This window comes from Hypanus sabinus, chromosome 3 (genome assembly GCF_030144855.1).
Source record: "Hypanus sabinus isolate sHypSab1 chromosome 3, sHypSab1.hap1, whole genome shotgun sequence".
NCBI lineage: Eukaryota > Metazoa > Chordata > Chondrichthyes > Myliobatiformes > Dasyatidae > Hypanus > Hypanus sabinus.
Window position 1 is genome coordinate 6,892,334 of NC_082708.1, and position 14,861 is coordinate 6,907,194.

The 14,861-nt window shown below is 46.6% G+C and overlaps 1 protein-coding gene across 3 annotated transcripts in view; it reads left to right on the forward strand.

Annotated features, from left to right (window-relative positions):
- LOC132391016 (autophagy-related protein 16-like) overlaps positions 1 to 14,861 on the forward strand; it is a 119,699-nt gene that overhangs the window by 6,592 nt on the left and 98,246 nt on the right. For 2 of the 3 annotated variants that reach the window (XR_009511052.1, XM_059963627.1), the window contains exon 2: positions 14,466 to 14,544. Coding sequence is in view for 2 of the 3 variants with exons in the window: in XM_059963627.1 (XP_059819610.1) it covers positions 14,466 to 14,544 (79 nt within the window). In the remaining variant the exon portion in view is untranslated. Of the gene's footprint in view, positions 1 to 12,468; positions 12,569 to 14,465; positions 14,545 to 14,861 lie in introns of all 3 variants that reach the window. The other variant, XM_059963628.1, reaches the window with a different exon arrangement.

Here is a 14,861-nt window from a genome sequence, read left to right on the forward strand (position 1 = left end):
ACACCACCCAGGCCACGCTCTCTTCTCTCTGCTATCCCTGGGAAGGAGGTACATGAACATTCGGTTCCCCCGGCACCCAGGCCACGCTCTCTTCTCTCTGCTACTCCTGGGAAGGAGGTACATGAACATTCGGTTCCCCCGGCACCCAGACCACGCTCTCTTCTCTCTGCTATCCCTGGGAAGGAGGTACATGAACATTCGGTTCCCCCGGCACCCAGACCACGCTCTCTTCTCTCTGCTACTCCTGGGAAGGAGGTACATGAACATTCGGTTCCCCCGGCACCCAGACCACGCTCTCTTCTCTCTGCTACTCCTGGGAAGGAGGTACATGAACATTCGGTTCCCCCGGCACCCAGACCACACTCTCTTCTCTCTGCTACTCCTGGGAAGGAGGTACATGAACATTCGGTTCCCCCGGCACCCAGACCACGCTTTCTTCTCTCTGCTACTCCTGGGAAGGAGGTACATGAACATTCGGTTCCCCTGGCACCCAGACCACGCTCTCTTCTCTCTGCTACTCCTGGGAAGGAGGTACATGAACATTCGGTTCCCCTGGCACCCAGACCACGCTCTCTTCTCTCTGCTACTCCTGGGAAGGAGGTACATGAACATTCGGTTCCCCCGGTACCCAGACCACGCTCTCTTCTCTCTGCTACTCCTGGGAAGGAGGTACATGAACATTCGGTTCCCCCGGCACCCAGACCACACTCTCTTCTCTCTGCTACTCCTGGGAAGGAGGTACATGAACATTCGGTTCCCCCGGCACCCAGACCACGCTCTCTTCTCTCTGCTATCCCTGGGAAGGAAGTACATGAACATTCGGTTCCCCTGGCACCCAGACCACGCTCTCTTCTCTCTGCTACCACTGGGAAGGAGGTACATGAACATTAGGACCCACACCACCCAGGCCACGCTCTCTTCTCTCTGCTATCCCTGGGAAGGAGGTACATGAACATTCAGTTCCCCCGGCACCCAGGCCACGCTCTCTTCTCTCTGCTACTCCTGGGAAGGAGGTACATGAACATTCGGTTCCCCCGGCACCCAGACCACGCTCTCTTCTCTCTGCTATCCCTGGGAAGGAGGTACATGAACATTCGGTTCCCCCGGCACCCAGACCACGCTCTCTTCTCTCTGCTACTCCTGGGAAGGAGGTACATGAACATTCGGTTCCCCCGGCACCCAGACCACGCTCTCTTCTCTCTGCTACTCCTGGGAAGGAGGTACATGAACATTCGGTTCCCCCGGCACCCAGACCACACTCTCTTCTCTCTGCTACTCCTGGGAAGGAGGTACATGAACATTCGGTTCCCCCGGCACCCAGACCACGCTCTCTTCTCTCTGCTACTCCTGGGAAGGAGGTACATGAACATTCGGTTCCCCTGGCACCCAGACCACACTCTCTTCTCTCTGCTACTCCTGGGAAGGAGGTACATGAACATTCGGTTCCCCCGGCACCCAGACCACGCTCTCTTCTCTCTGCTATCCCTGGGAAGGAGGTACATGAACATTCGGTTCCCCTGGCACCCAGACCACGCTCTCTTCTCTCTGCTACCACTGGGAAGGAGGTACATGAACATTAGGACCCACACCACCCAGGCCACGCTCTCTTCTCTCTGCTATCCCTGGGAAGGAGGTACATGAACATTCGGTTCCCCCGGCACCCAGGCCACGCTCTCTTCTCTCTGCTACTCCTGGGAAGGAGGTACATGAACATTCGGTTCCCCTGGCACCCAGACCACACTCTCTTCTCTCTGCTACTCCTGGGAAGGAGGTACATGAACATTCGGTTCCCCCGGCACCCAGACCACGCTCTCTTCTCTCTGCTATCCCTGGGAAGGAGGTACATGAACATTCGGTTCCCCTGGCACCCAGACCACGCTCTCTTCTCTCTGCTACCACTGGGAAGGAGGTACATGAACATTAGGACCCACACCACCCAGGCCACGCTCTCTTCTCTCTGCTATCCCTGGGAAGGAGGTACATGAACATTCGGTTCCCCCGGCACCCAGGCCACGCTCTCTTCTCTCTGCTACTCCTGGGAAGGAGGTACATGAACATTCGGTTCCCCCGGCACCCAGACCACGCTCTCTTCTCTCTGCTATCCCTGGGAAGGAGGTACATGAACATTGGGACCCACACCAGCATGTTCAGGAACAGCTTACAACCATCGGGCTCCTGAACTGGCATGGATAGCGTCACATCAAACTGTTCCCACAACCTTCGGACTCAATTTGAAAGACTCTTCATCATGTTCTTGAGATTTATTGCTTGTATATTATTTTTTTCTCTTTCGTATTTGCACATTGGTTTGTCAGATATTTGTGTGTGTGTGTTTCTATTGATTTTATAGTGTTTGTATCTTCTGTAAATGCCCCAAAAAAGTGAATCTCAGGGTAGTATATGGTGATGTGTATGTACTTTGATATTCAACTTAGACCATAAGACATAGGAGCAGAATTAGGCCATTCTGTCCATCAAGTCTGCTCTGCCATTCCATCATGGCTGATCCATTTCTCTCTCCACCCCATTCTCTTCCCTTCTCCCTGTAACCTTTGACCCTCTGACTAAGAACCTATAAATCTCTGCTTTAAATACACCCAATGACTTGGCCTCCACAGCCACCTGTGGCAATGAATTCCACAGATTCACCTCCCTCTGGCTAAAGAAATTCCTCGTCATCTCCGTTCTAAATGGACGTCCCTCTATTCTGACTCGCATATAATTTACTTTGAACTTAGAATATTACTTTTCAAGGAATTATCAACCTTTCTTTTAGTCACTGGTAATCTGTTCACTATTGGTATGTACTGAGGTAGAGTGAAAACCTGTTTTGCATGTCATCCATACTGATCATTCCAAACGTGGGTACATCAGGGTGGTAGGAAGGAAAGCAGAATGCAAAGTAGAGGGGTACAGTTACAGAGAAAATGCAGTGCAGGCAGGCAGTCAGGTGTAAGGGCAACACAAGGCAGATTGTGAGGGCAAGAGTCCATCTTGCCGTATGAGAGGACATTTCAATAGTGGTATAACAGTGGGACAGAGGTGTCGTTGAGCTGATCATTGCTGGTTGTTCTTGCCGCATCGTGGACGACTTTGTATTTATGTTTTTACACTCTCTTGTTCTGCACAGTCTTGTTTTGCAAGTGTTTCATTGCAACCTGTACCTCACTGTACTTGTGCACATCCGTCATCAGAGACCCCGCTACCTGTGTCAAGCCATCATTATTTCTTTAGTCTTTATTAGCGGTACAACACGGACCAGACCCAATGGGCTACATTACCCATCAGCCCATGCATTTAACCCCAGCCCAATCACAGGACAATATGCAATGACCAACCAACCTATAAACTGGTATGTCTTTGGACTGTGGGAGGAAACCGCGAGGTCACAGTGGAAACGTACAAACTCCTTACAGCTGACAGCTGAATTGAACTCCAAATTGTATTTGTGTCGTGCTGACTGCTACGCCACCCTGGCTCTCACACCTCCCACTGGGCAGAAGGTACAGGATTGTGAAGTTCCACACCAAAGGGTTTAGGAACACCTACTTCCCTTCAACCCTTTGATTCCTGAACCACCCGGCTCAATTCTTATTGGGACAACATGGTAGCATAGTGCTTAGTATAACACTTTACAGCACTGGCTGTGAGATCGGAGTTTAATTCCCGCCACTGCCTGTAAGGCGTTTGTACGTTCTCCCTGAGACCACGTGGCTTTCTCTGGGTGCTGTAGATCCGTCGCACATTACAAAGACACGAGGGTTAAGGTTAAGTTGTGGACACGCTATTTTGGCATTGGAAGTGTGGCAATGCTTGCAGGCTGCCCTCAGTACAATCCTCACTGAATAGATTTGATACATTTCACTAAATGCTCAGACAAATAAACTGATTTTTCTGTTTTTCATCGCAACCTCTATATAGCAACACTTTGCACTAAAATGGACTTTAAATTTTGTTCTAATTGTGTTCTTTTTTGTAAAAATGGTGGATCATTTATGTTCGGTAATATACACAAAATGCGGGCAGCATTCAAAGGAAATGAATAAATAGTCGACATTTCTGGCCTGAAACTACGACAGTTTATTCCTCTCCAGAGATGCTGCCCGGCCCGCTGAGTTCCTCCAGCATTTTGTGTGTGTTGCTTTGGATTTTGAGTATTTTTCGTTTATAGTTTGTCTTTCTTGTGAATGTCGCCTATCTGATGTAATATCCAACTTTATCATCTGACCTGACATGCAACCAAACAAAACAACATTCCTCCACCACAGTGCACCCACAAAACGTATCACACACAGCACGTAAAGCAGAATATTACCACAAATAGGTCAACAAGATATAATTCAAAATGTAAGTAGTGCAGGCACAGCGCAGGTGCAAGTAGGTTTATCATTGGGCCTCTGCCAGACGACAGTAAACTCCACTTTGTCTTTAACAGGACAGTAAGCTTGACTTTGACTGTGTAATTAGTTTGAACATTTCTCTAACCAGAAGTACTCAGTAGGAGGGAGGATAGGGTTGGAAGGAGGAGGCAAGAAGCAGTTCATGCTTGTCTGTCTGTCTGTCTCTCTATCTCTCGATCTCTCTCTCGATACTGTTTGCTTCTATCCTGGCATGACACCGTGCCCCCCACCCCGAGCTGCTAGAATGTGGTTAGATCATGCTTTCTTCCACTGCATCTCCTGGCAAAATAATCCAAGTGCTAAAATTCCAAAACAGAACAAGAGTTTCAGTTCAGTAAATGATCTAGGATCATTTAAAAAGGTAGCCAGTTATTAACAAAACTACAGAACAGGGTAATGTTGCAGCTCTTTAAAACCCTGGTTAGACCACACCGGGAATATTGTGATCACATCTAGTTGCCTCATTACTGGGAGGATGTGGAAGCTTTGGAGAGGGTGCAGAGGAGATTCACCAGGATGCTGCCTGGATTAGAGAGGATGCAGAGGAGATTCACCAGGATGCTGCCTGGATTAGAGAGGGTGCAGAGGAGATTCACCAGGATGCTGTCTGGATTAGAGAGGGTGCAGAGGAGATTCACCAGGATGCTGCCTGGATTAGAGAGGGTGTAGAGGAGATTCTCCAGGATGCTGCCTGGATTAGAGAGGGTGCAGAGGAGATTCACCAGGATACTGTCCGCATTAGAGAGGGTGAAGAGGAGATTTACCAGGGTGCTGCCTGGATTAGAGAGGGTGCAGAGGAGATTCACCAGGATACTGTCCGCATTAGAGAACATGTCCTATGAGGATTGGGTGAGCGAGCTCAGGCTTTTGTCTCTGGAGCAGAGGAGGACGAGAGGTGATTTGATAGAGGTGCACAAGATGATAAGAGGCATAGATAGTGGACAGGCAGAAACTTTGTCCCAGGGCGGAAATAGCTGATATGAGAAGGCATCATTTTAAGGTGATTGGATGATCCTGACTGCTGTTTACATACCACCATCGTAATCCGATACTTGACATACTGCATGCTGCTGTCAGCAAACAAGAAATAGTCCACCCCGACGCATTTCAAATCATAGTCCAATTCTTCAGCCAGGCTTGTTTGAAGAAATCTCTGCCCAGTTACTATCAGCACACAACCTGTAGCACCAGGGGTCCCAACACACTAGACCATTGTTATACTAAGATAAGGAAAGCCTCCAGTATCCTGCCCAGACTGCATTTTGGGAAATCTGATCACTAGGCTGTCCTTCTCTTATCTGCGTACAGGTAGAGGCTAAAGATCAAGGCTCCAGAAATAAACACAAGAAAGAGGTGGTCACGGGATTGCTTTGAGTCGGTGGACTGGGCCATGCTCAAGGTCTGATCTGTGGATCTCAGTGAATACACTAGGGTTGTTACAGACTTCTTCAAAACAGTTGTAGACGAGTGTGACCCCAGAAAGTCATTCAGTCTTCCCCAACCAGAAACCTTGGATAAACCATGAGATTGGAAATCTGCTGAGGGCCAGATCAGAGGCATTAAAGTCTGGTGACGAAGAAAGCTACCAGAGGTGCATGTCCGATCTCCGGAAAGCCACCTCCTGGGTGAAGTGGCAGTTCCAACAAAGCTTGAATCAATGAAGGATGCTTGACTGTTGTGGCAGGGCTTGAATGCCACAGACAGCGTCTGGCCAAGATGGGGTACCTGGCCGAGCACTTGTGACCTGGAGTATTCACTGAGATCTTTAACCTCTCGCTTCAGCAGTCTGAGGTACCCACCTGCCTCAAGCAGACTTCAATTATACCAGTGCCTACGAAGAAGATGGTCATCTGCCTCAAAGAATGTCGTCTGGTGGCATTTACAGTGCCTATAAAATGTATTCACCACCCCCCCCCCCCCCAGAAGTTTTCATTTTTTATTGTTTTACAACATTGAGTCACTGTGGATTACATTTGGCTTTTCTCACACAGAAGAATCAGCAGAAAAAGACTCTTTCATGTCAAAGTAAAAACAGTTCTCTACAAAGTGATCTAAATTAATTACAAATATAAAACACAAAATAATTAATTGCGTAAGTATTCACCCCCTTCAAGTCAGTAGATGCACCTTTGGCAGCAATTACAGCCTTGAGTCTGTGTGGATAGGTCTCTGTCAGATTTGCACATCTGGACACTGGGATTTTTCCCCATTCTTCTTAACAAAACTGCTCAAGCTCTGTCAGATTGCAAGGGGGTTGTGAGTGAACAGACCTTTTCAAGTCCAACCACAAATTCTCAATTGGATCGAGGTCTGGACTCTGACTTGGCCACTCCAGGACATTAACTGTGTTGTTTTTAAGCCATTCCTGTGTAGCTTGGCAACACCATCTCCTCCACAATCTCCATCGTGGCAGATGCATCACAGGGATGTGTGCTTAGCCCCCTGCTCTACTCACTTTACACTTTTGACGGTGTGGCTAAGCACAGCTCCGATGCTGCTTTCGAGTTTGCTGATGACACCACTGTCATAGGCTGAATCAGAGGTGGTGACGAATCAGCGTATTCGGGGGAGATTGAAAATCTGGCTGAGTGGTGGCACATCGAGCACTTCTCACTCAATGTCAGCAAGACGATGGAGCTGATTATTGGCTTCAGGAGGATCAGAGGTGGAGAGGGTCAGCAACTTTAAATTCTTCGGCGTTAGGATTTCAGAGGACCTGTCCTGGGTTCAGTGTGTAAGTACCTTTGTGAGCACAGATGATGTAGCAGACCTTGACGAACTTCTATAGTAGGTGCGTGGGAAGAGTATATTGACTGGCTACAGATATGGAAACACCAATACCCTTGAATGGGAAAGCTTACAAAAAATGGTGGATAGAGCCGTACCCACCATGAGCACATGTGCAGGAAGGCAGCATCTGATTATTAAAAATGTGTTTTTAATGAACACGAGATCCTGAAATACATTAACTTAAAGTTCCTCAGGTCTACGTCATCACTGAGTTGCTTGCTGGCGGAGAACACGAAGGAGCTGTGCATCGTGCTGCTGCCTGAATCGATGGAGGCTGGCGGTCAACTGGCCAGTGACCGACCGTCACAGTTGCTTTTCTTGTGATCGCAAGACCCTTTTGGATACCGTTAATGTGCTACGCTGCAAGTTGCGTTCATTGATTTATTAGCTAAGAGCAGGGGTGGATGGCGGCCGAACCGAGTGGCCTTGGTCATAGCGAGGCCTCACGCCGCGACGTTGCCTGTTCACAGCCATTGGGGAGGGGTGTTGGAGCCTGTGTGCTACATCAGGGGCAGTGTCCAGGATGGGACCAGTGCTGCACCATTCCCCCCCCCCCCCCCCCACTGTTTGCTTGGCAGAAGACAGAAGACAAGCCCTGTTGCGGTCAGTGGTCTCAGGGCCCCAAGCTGAGGGGCCGCTTGCTTTACAGCCACAACATCCGTGCTGGCGTCACTTCCCGTTATCGTTCAGCAGATGGCATGCTCTGATGTGGTGGAATGAAGATTTCAAAGGGCTGAAGGATCTGGAGTATGTCCATAGATACTTTGCGTGCTTGTAGTTTTTTGGTTTTCAATATGTGCTTGTTATCTTGTAAATGCAACGACTAGGCCTCAGGCTGCAGTAACACCTGAGAGAGAGATCACAGGTGTGATCCACCGGGGTCGGTTGTCCAGGCTGGAGTTGGTGTTCTTCCCCCCCCCCCCCCCAAGTGTTTGCTGGGCAGAAAACAAGCACAGTTGTGGTTGATTATAGATTAATGTCGCAAGTTTTGGACTCTTACTGTGTAATTATGATGCCATGTGTGCTTGCTATCCTGTGTGTGCTTTGTGCTGTGTGTGACTGTTGGTACTGTGTTTTGCCAGCTTGACACCAGAATACCGTTGTTCTCTGGGCTCTATTCATGAGTGTTCATGTACGGGTGATTGACAATTAAACTTGAATTGAATTGAATCTGTCATCAGGGACCCCCACCATCCAGGGTGTGTTCTCTTACTGCTGCCATCAGGAAGAAGGTACAGGAGGACTCACACCAGACAGACAGACATACTTTATTGATCCCGAGGGAAATTGGGTTTCGTTACAGTCACACCAACCAAGAATAGTGAAGAAATACAGCAATAGAAAACCACAAATAATTAAATAATAATAAGTTAATTATGCCAAGTGGAAAAATAAGTCCAGGACCAGCCTATTGGCTCAGGGTGACTGACACTCCAAGGGAGGAGTTGTAAAGTTTGATGGCCACAGGTAGGAATGACTTCCTATGATGCTCAGTGTTACACCACTGGGTTCAATAATATTTTATTACCCTAAAACCATCAGGGGATAACTTCACTCAACTTCACTTGCCCCATCATTGAAATGTTCCCACAACCTATGGACTCGCTTTCAAGGACTCTTCATCTCATGTTCTTGATATCGATTGCTTATTTATTTGCTATAATTATTTTATTTTGTCTTTTTCTGTTTAAGCAATTTGTTGTCATTTGCACCATGGTTGTTTGTCTGCGTGTTCTTTCATTGATCCTACCGTGTTTCCTGTGAATGCCCGCACAGAATGGAATCTCAGGGTTGTATTTGGTGGCTTGTACGTACTCTGTTAGTAAATTTGCTTTACACATTCAATTTAGTAGGGCTAGTGTAGCTGAGTGGGTGTGGGTTGGCCCGGACTCAATGGTCTGAATGGCCTGTTCCTGTGCTGTGACTAGACACAGACGAGGCAACACTGAATTTTGACAATTCAGGAAGTGGTTGCAAACATGAGGCAATATTTCTCGTGCTGTCTTTGCTTTCTGGCATTTATTTAACCATAAATCCATAAGACATAAGAGCAGAGTTAGGACATTTGGCCCATCGAGTCTTCTCTGTCATTCCACCATGACTGATTTGCTGCCCCTCTAAACCCCATGCTCCTGCTTTCTCCCCATAACCTTTTGACACAATTTGATAATTAAGAACCTATCAAGCTCCAATTTAAATATATCCAATGACTTGGTCTCTACATCCATCTGTGGCAATGAATTCCACAGATTCGCTACCCTCTGACTAAAGAAATCCCTCCTCATCTCTGTTCTGAATGGACACCCCTCTATTCTGAGGCTGTGGCCTCTTGTCCTTGACCCTCACACTATAGGAAGCATTCTCCCCACATCCACTCATCTCAGCCTTTCAATATTTGACAGATTACAATGCAATCCCACCTTCGTTCTTCTAAACTCCAGCAGCTACAGGTCCAGAGCCATCATACACGCCTCATATATTAACCCTTTCAGTCCATGAATAACTCTGGTGAAACTCTTCTGGATCCTCTCCAATAACGACACGTCCTTTCTTAGATAAGGGGCCCAAAGCTGCTCACAGTTCTCCATCTGTGGTCTGAACAACGTCTTATAAAGCCTCAGTGTTACATTCTTGATCCTTTTAAATTGAATGCTAACATTGCATTTGCCTTCCTCACCACTGACTCAATGCTGCAAGTTAAACTTTAGAGACTTCTGAAGTCCCTGTCCCAAGTCCCTTTGCATCTCTGATTTTTGAATTTTCTCCTCATTTAGAAAATAGTTCATGTCATTGTTCCTTCTACCAAAGTGCTTGACCATGCACTATATTTCATCTGCCACTTGTTTGCCCATTCTCCAATGTCCTTCTGCAGACTCCCCACGTCCTCTAGGCCACCTGCCCCTCCACCTACCTTTGTATCATTTGCAAACTTGGCCACAAAGCCAGTGATTCTGTCATTTAAGTCATTGACATATATTGTAAAAAGAAGTGGTCCCAACACAGACCCACTGGTGACTGGCAGTCAACCAGATATAGCTCCCTTTACTCCCACCCTTTGCTCCTGCTGATCAGCCAATGCTCTATCAATGCTCGTATCTTTCCTGTAATCCAGGGGCTCTGATCTTGTTAAGCAGTCTTCGACCCTCCTTTCTCTATCCTGCCTGTAATTTCCTCAAAGAATTCCAACAGATTTGTCAGGCAAGGTTTCCTCTTAAGGAAAGTATGCTGACTTTGGCCTACTTTATCTTAAGTCTCCAATTAGCTTGAAACCTCATCCCTAATAATGAGCTTCAACATCTTCCCAACCACTGAAGTCAGGCTAACTGGTCAATAATTTCCTTTCTTCTGCCTCTCTCCCTTCTTGAGTGGTGGAGTAACATTTGCAATTTTCCAGTCCTCCAAAACCATTCTAGAATCTAGCGATTCTTGAAAGATTCTTACCTAATGTAACCCCCTGGGTGGCCTCAGGCTCGCTCAGCTCGTTCTCGTCTAGGGGGAGCAGCCTTCGGCCCCGCCAATCTGGGTAATCAGCTGGTGTGGATGCTGTGTGATGTCCCCGCCTCGCCCAAAAACAGACAGTAAACCATATGCGATTAAATGAGTACAATTTATAAAGGTTACTATAACTAAGTGATTAATAATGATACAGTATATATGAAGAAAAAAAATAAAGAAAAGGCACCAAACTTATCAAAGTCCAAACCACTTCGTGCACAACTGTTGGAGCTCAATTACTGAAGTCTTCTGGCCACCATTCGATCCCCTCCGAACTCCTCGACTTGCAGCTCAGGACCCTCCGAAGTGGTCAACCAAGCACATCTAGCTTCATCCCCCCTCCTTGGAGTACCTCCTGGCCTCGGACCCCCACTTGGGGTCCGTTCCTCGCCCAGCTTACAGCATTGCGTCCTCTCTCTCAACCCCCTAGCACCGATCTGCCCAAAAGCCCGTCAACAAAAGCTTACAGACTCAGAAGAAAGAACTTTAATCCCCATTTGGTTTACAAAGGAATACAATTCTTGTTATCAGTAAATTTTAACCCAAACAAACTTCCAGCACAAAGAAGCAACAAAGAAGCATTCCTGCTAGTTAATAAAACAAAGAAGCCCTTTTGATTACATACACAGTAACAAAGAAAAAAGAAGAAACCCCCTTTACACTAATGTCTTCAAAATCTCTTTCAGCCACCTCTTTCAGAACCCTGGGGTGTACATCATCTGGTCCAGGTGCCTTCAGCTTCCCAAGCTCCTTCTCTGTAGTAATGACAACTATACTTACTTCTGCCCCCTGACTCTCTCAAATTCACAGCCTATTGCTAGCATCTTCTATGGTAAAGCCTGATGCAAAATACATTCATCTGCCATTTCTTTGTCCCCCATTATTACCTCTTCAGCATTATTTTCCAATGGTCCAATGTTATTTCTTGGTTTTCTTTTACTCTTTATAGATATATTTTTTAACTGTTGGTATCCTCTTTGATAGTTTTGGTAGCTTACCTTCATATCTCATCTTCCACTCTTTATGGCTTTTTAGTTGCCTTCTGTTGGTTTTTAGAAGTTTCCCACTCCTCTAATTCCCACTAATTTTTGCTACATTATATGCCCTCTCTTTTGCTTTTATGTTGGCTTTGACTTCTCTTGTAAACCTCGCTTGCTTCATCCTCCCTTTAGGATATTTTATCTTTGGAACATATCTATCCTGCACCTTCCAAACCGCACCCAGAAATTCCAGTCTCTGTTCTGCCATCTTCCATGTTAGTGTCCCCTTCCAATCAATTCTGGCCAGCTCCTCTCTCATGCCTTTGTAATTTCCTTTACTCCACCGTAGTACCGATACATCTGACTTTAGCTTCGCCCTCAAACTGCAGGGTGAATTCTATCATGTTATGATTACTGCCTCCCAGGAGTTCTTTACCTTAAGCTCCCTAATCAAATTACACAACACCCAATCCCCTAGTGGGCTTGACCACAAGCTGCTCTGAAAAAGCCTTTTCATAGGCATTCTACAAATTCCCTCTTGGAATCCAGCACCAACTTGATTTCCCCAATCTACCTGCATATTAAAATCCCCCACGACTTTCGTAGCACTGTCTTTTTTATGTGCCTTTTCATCTCCCGTTGGAATTGTACCCACATCCTAGTTACTATTTGGAAACCTGTATATAACTTCCAGCAGTGTCTTTACCAACAGGGCTTCTTAACTCTACCTACAAGGATTCTACATCTTCCAATCCTATGTCACCTTTTTCTAATGATTTGATTTTACTTTTTTTTACCAACAGAGCCTTGCCACCTCCTCTGCCTACCTGGCTCTCCTTTTGATACAGTGTGTATCCTTGGACGTTAAGTGCCCAACTATGATCTTCTTTCAGCCATGACTTGGTAATGCCCACTACGTCATAACTATCAATCTCTAACTGCAAGATTATCTACCCTATTCCACACACTGCATGCATCACGTATTACAGCTTCAGTCCTGTATTTATCACCATTTTTGATTTTGTTTCCCTGTTACGCTGCAACTCATCCCATTGACTGCAATTCCTTCCTGTCCTCCCTGACAGTCTCACTACACACTGCATCTCGTTGTATACCAACTGCCCCATCCTCAGCCCTCTCACTCTGGTTCCTATCCCCCTGCCAAATTAGTTTAAACTCTACCCAACAGCTCTTGCAAACCTGCCCTCAAGGACACTTATACTTTATTGTCACCAAACAATTGATACTAGAGCGTACAATCATCACAGTGATATTTGTTTCTGTGCTTTGCGCTCCCTGAAGTACAAATCGAAGTAAATATAATAAAAATTTAAATTATAAATCATAATTAGAAAATAGAAAAGGGGAAGTACGGTAGTGCAAGTCAGGTCCGGATATTTGGAAGGTACGGCCCAGATCCGGGTCAGGATCTGTTCAGCAGTCTTATCACAGTTGGAAAGAAGCTGTTCCCAAATCAGGCCGTACGTATCTTCATGCTCCTGAACCTTCTCCCAGAGGGAAGTGGGACAAAAAGTGTGTTGGCTGGGTGGGTCGTGTCCCTGATTATCCTGGCAGCACTGCTGCGACAGCGTGTGGTGTAAAGTGAGTCCAAGGATGGAAGATTGGTTTGTGTGATTTGCTGGGCTAGGTTCACGATCTTCCTCAGCCATGCATTCATCTACCAAATCATCTTGTTCTTGGCGTGTGACACTGGCAGCAGCCCTGGAGGCCCTGCTTTTCAGTTTTCTGCCCAACTCCCTTCTCTCTCCAGGAGCTCCAATAACAGAATTTAACAGTTACAGATAAAGTACTGGCAGGCAATTAAGGGTAAGGTCATAACGAGTTGATTTGTGAGATTAAGAGCCCATTTTATTGTTCTATGGAACCATCCAATAGTCTTATAACAATGGGGTAGAAGCTGTCCTTGAGCTTGGTGGGACGAATTTTCTGGCTTTTGTATCTTCCGCCCAAAGGGAGGAGGCAAAGAGAGAATGTCTGGGGTATGTGAAGTTTATGATTATGCTGGATAAGTCCCGAAGGTCACTTGTTTGAGCCTCAGCTGAGGCAGCGTGTTGTGTCCTTGAGCAAGACACTTAACAACACATTGCTCTGCGACGTACCCGGTGCCAAGCTGCGTGGGTCCTAGTGCCCTTCCCTTGGACAACATCGGTGGTGTGGAGAGGGGAAGGCCTGCAGCTTGGGCAACTGCCGGTCTCCCATACAACCCTGCCCGGGCCTGCACCCTGGAAACCTTCCAAGGTGCAAATCCATGGTCTCATGAGACTAACGGATGCCTGTTAAGATTACACCGGCTGCTTTACTGAGGCAGGGAAATGTGTAGACAGAGTCCGTGGAGGGGAGGCTGAAGTGCTGAGCTGTGCCCGCAACTCTCTGCAACTTCTTGTGGTCTTGGGCCGAGCAGTTGCTGTACCAAGCTGTGAGGCATCTCAAAGTTAAGTAAATGTGTTATTGAAGTACGTATGTATCACCATAGAGAGCGCGGAGATTTATTTTCTTGTTGGCGTTCACAGTAGTACAAAGAAACTATGAAAGATACAAAGATACAATGAAAGACCGTACCCCACAGGACAGACAAACAACTAGCTTGCAAATGACAACAAACTGCAAATACAAAAAATAAATCCACAGGGGGAGGCTGGTTTCTATGACCTGCTGAGTCAAGGGATAAAAATTTGGACAGACCCAGGACTTCCCATTGTCGTGAAATCATTGTTGATGTTTCTTCTTCAGGGGTTTAAGTCCTTGGTTCATGATATTTTTTGTTCTATTTTACCAATAGACAACCAACTCCTGGAGAAATCAGACTTCCTTCGACACTGGTGGGGCATGCGTGATCCCTACTTTCCCTCTGTTCCCAGGTACATTCACCTATTTTTCCGCATTGAAGACACACACTCAGAGGCCACTTTATTAGGTACACCTGTACACCTGATCGTTAATGCAAATATCTGATCAGCCAATCATGTGGCAGCAGTTCAACATATACAAGCACGTAGACACGTGGACAAGAGGCTCAGTTGTTGTTCAGACCTAACATCATTATGGGGAAGAAATGGGATCCAAGTGATTTCAACCATGGAATGATGTTGGTGCCAAACAGGCTGGTTTGAGTATCTCAGAAACTGCTGCTCTCCGGGAATTTTCACGCACAACCGTCTCCAGAGTTTATAGAGAA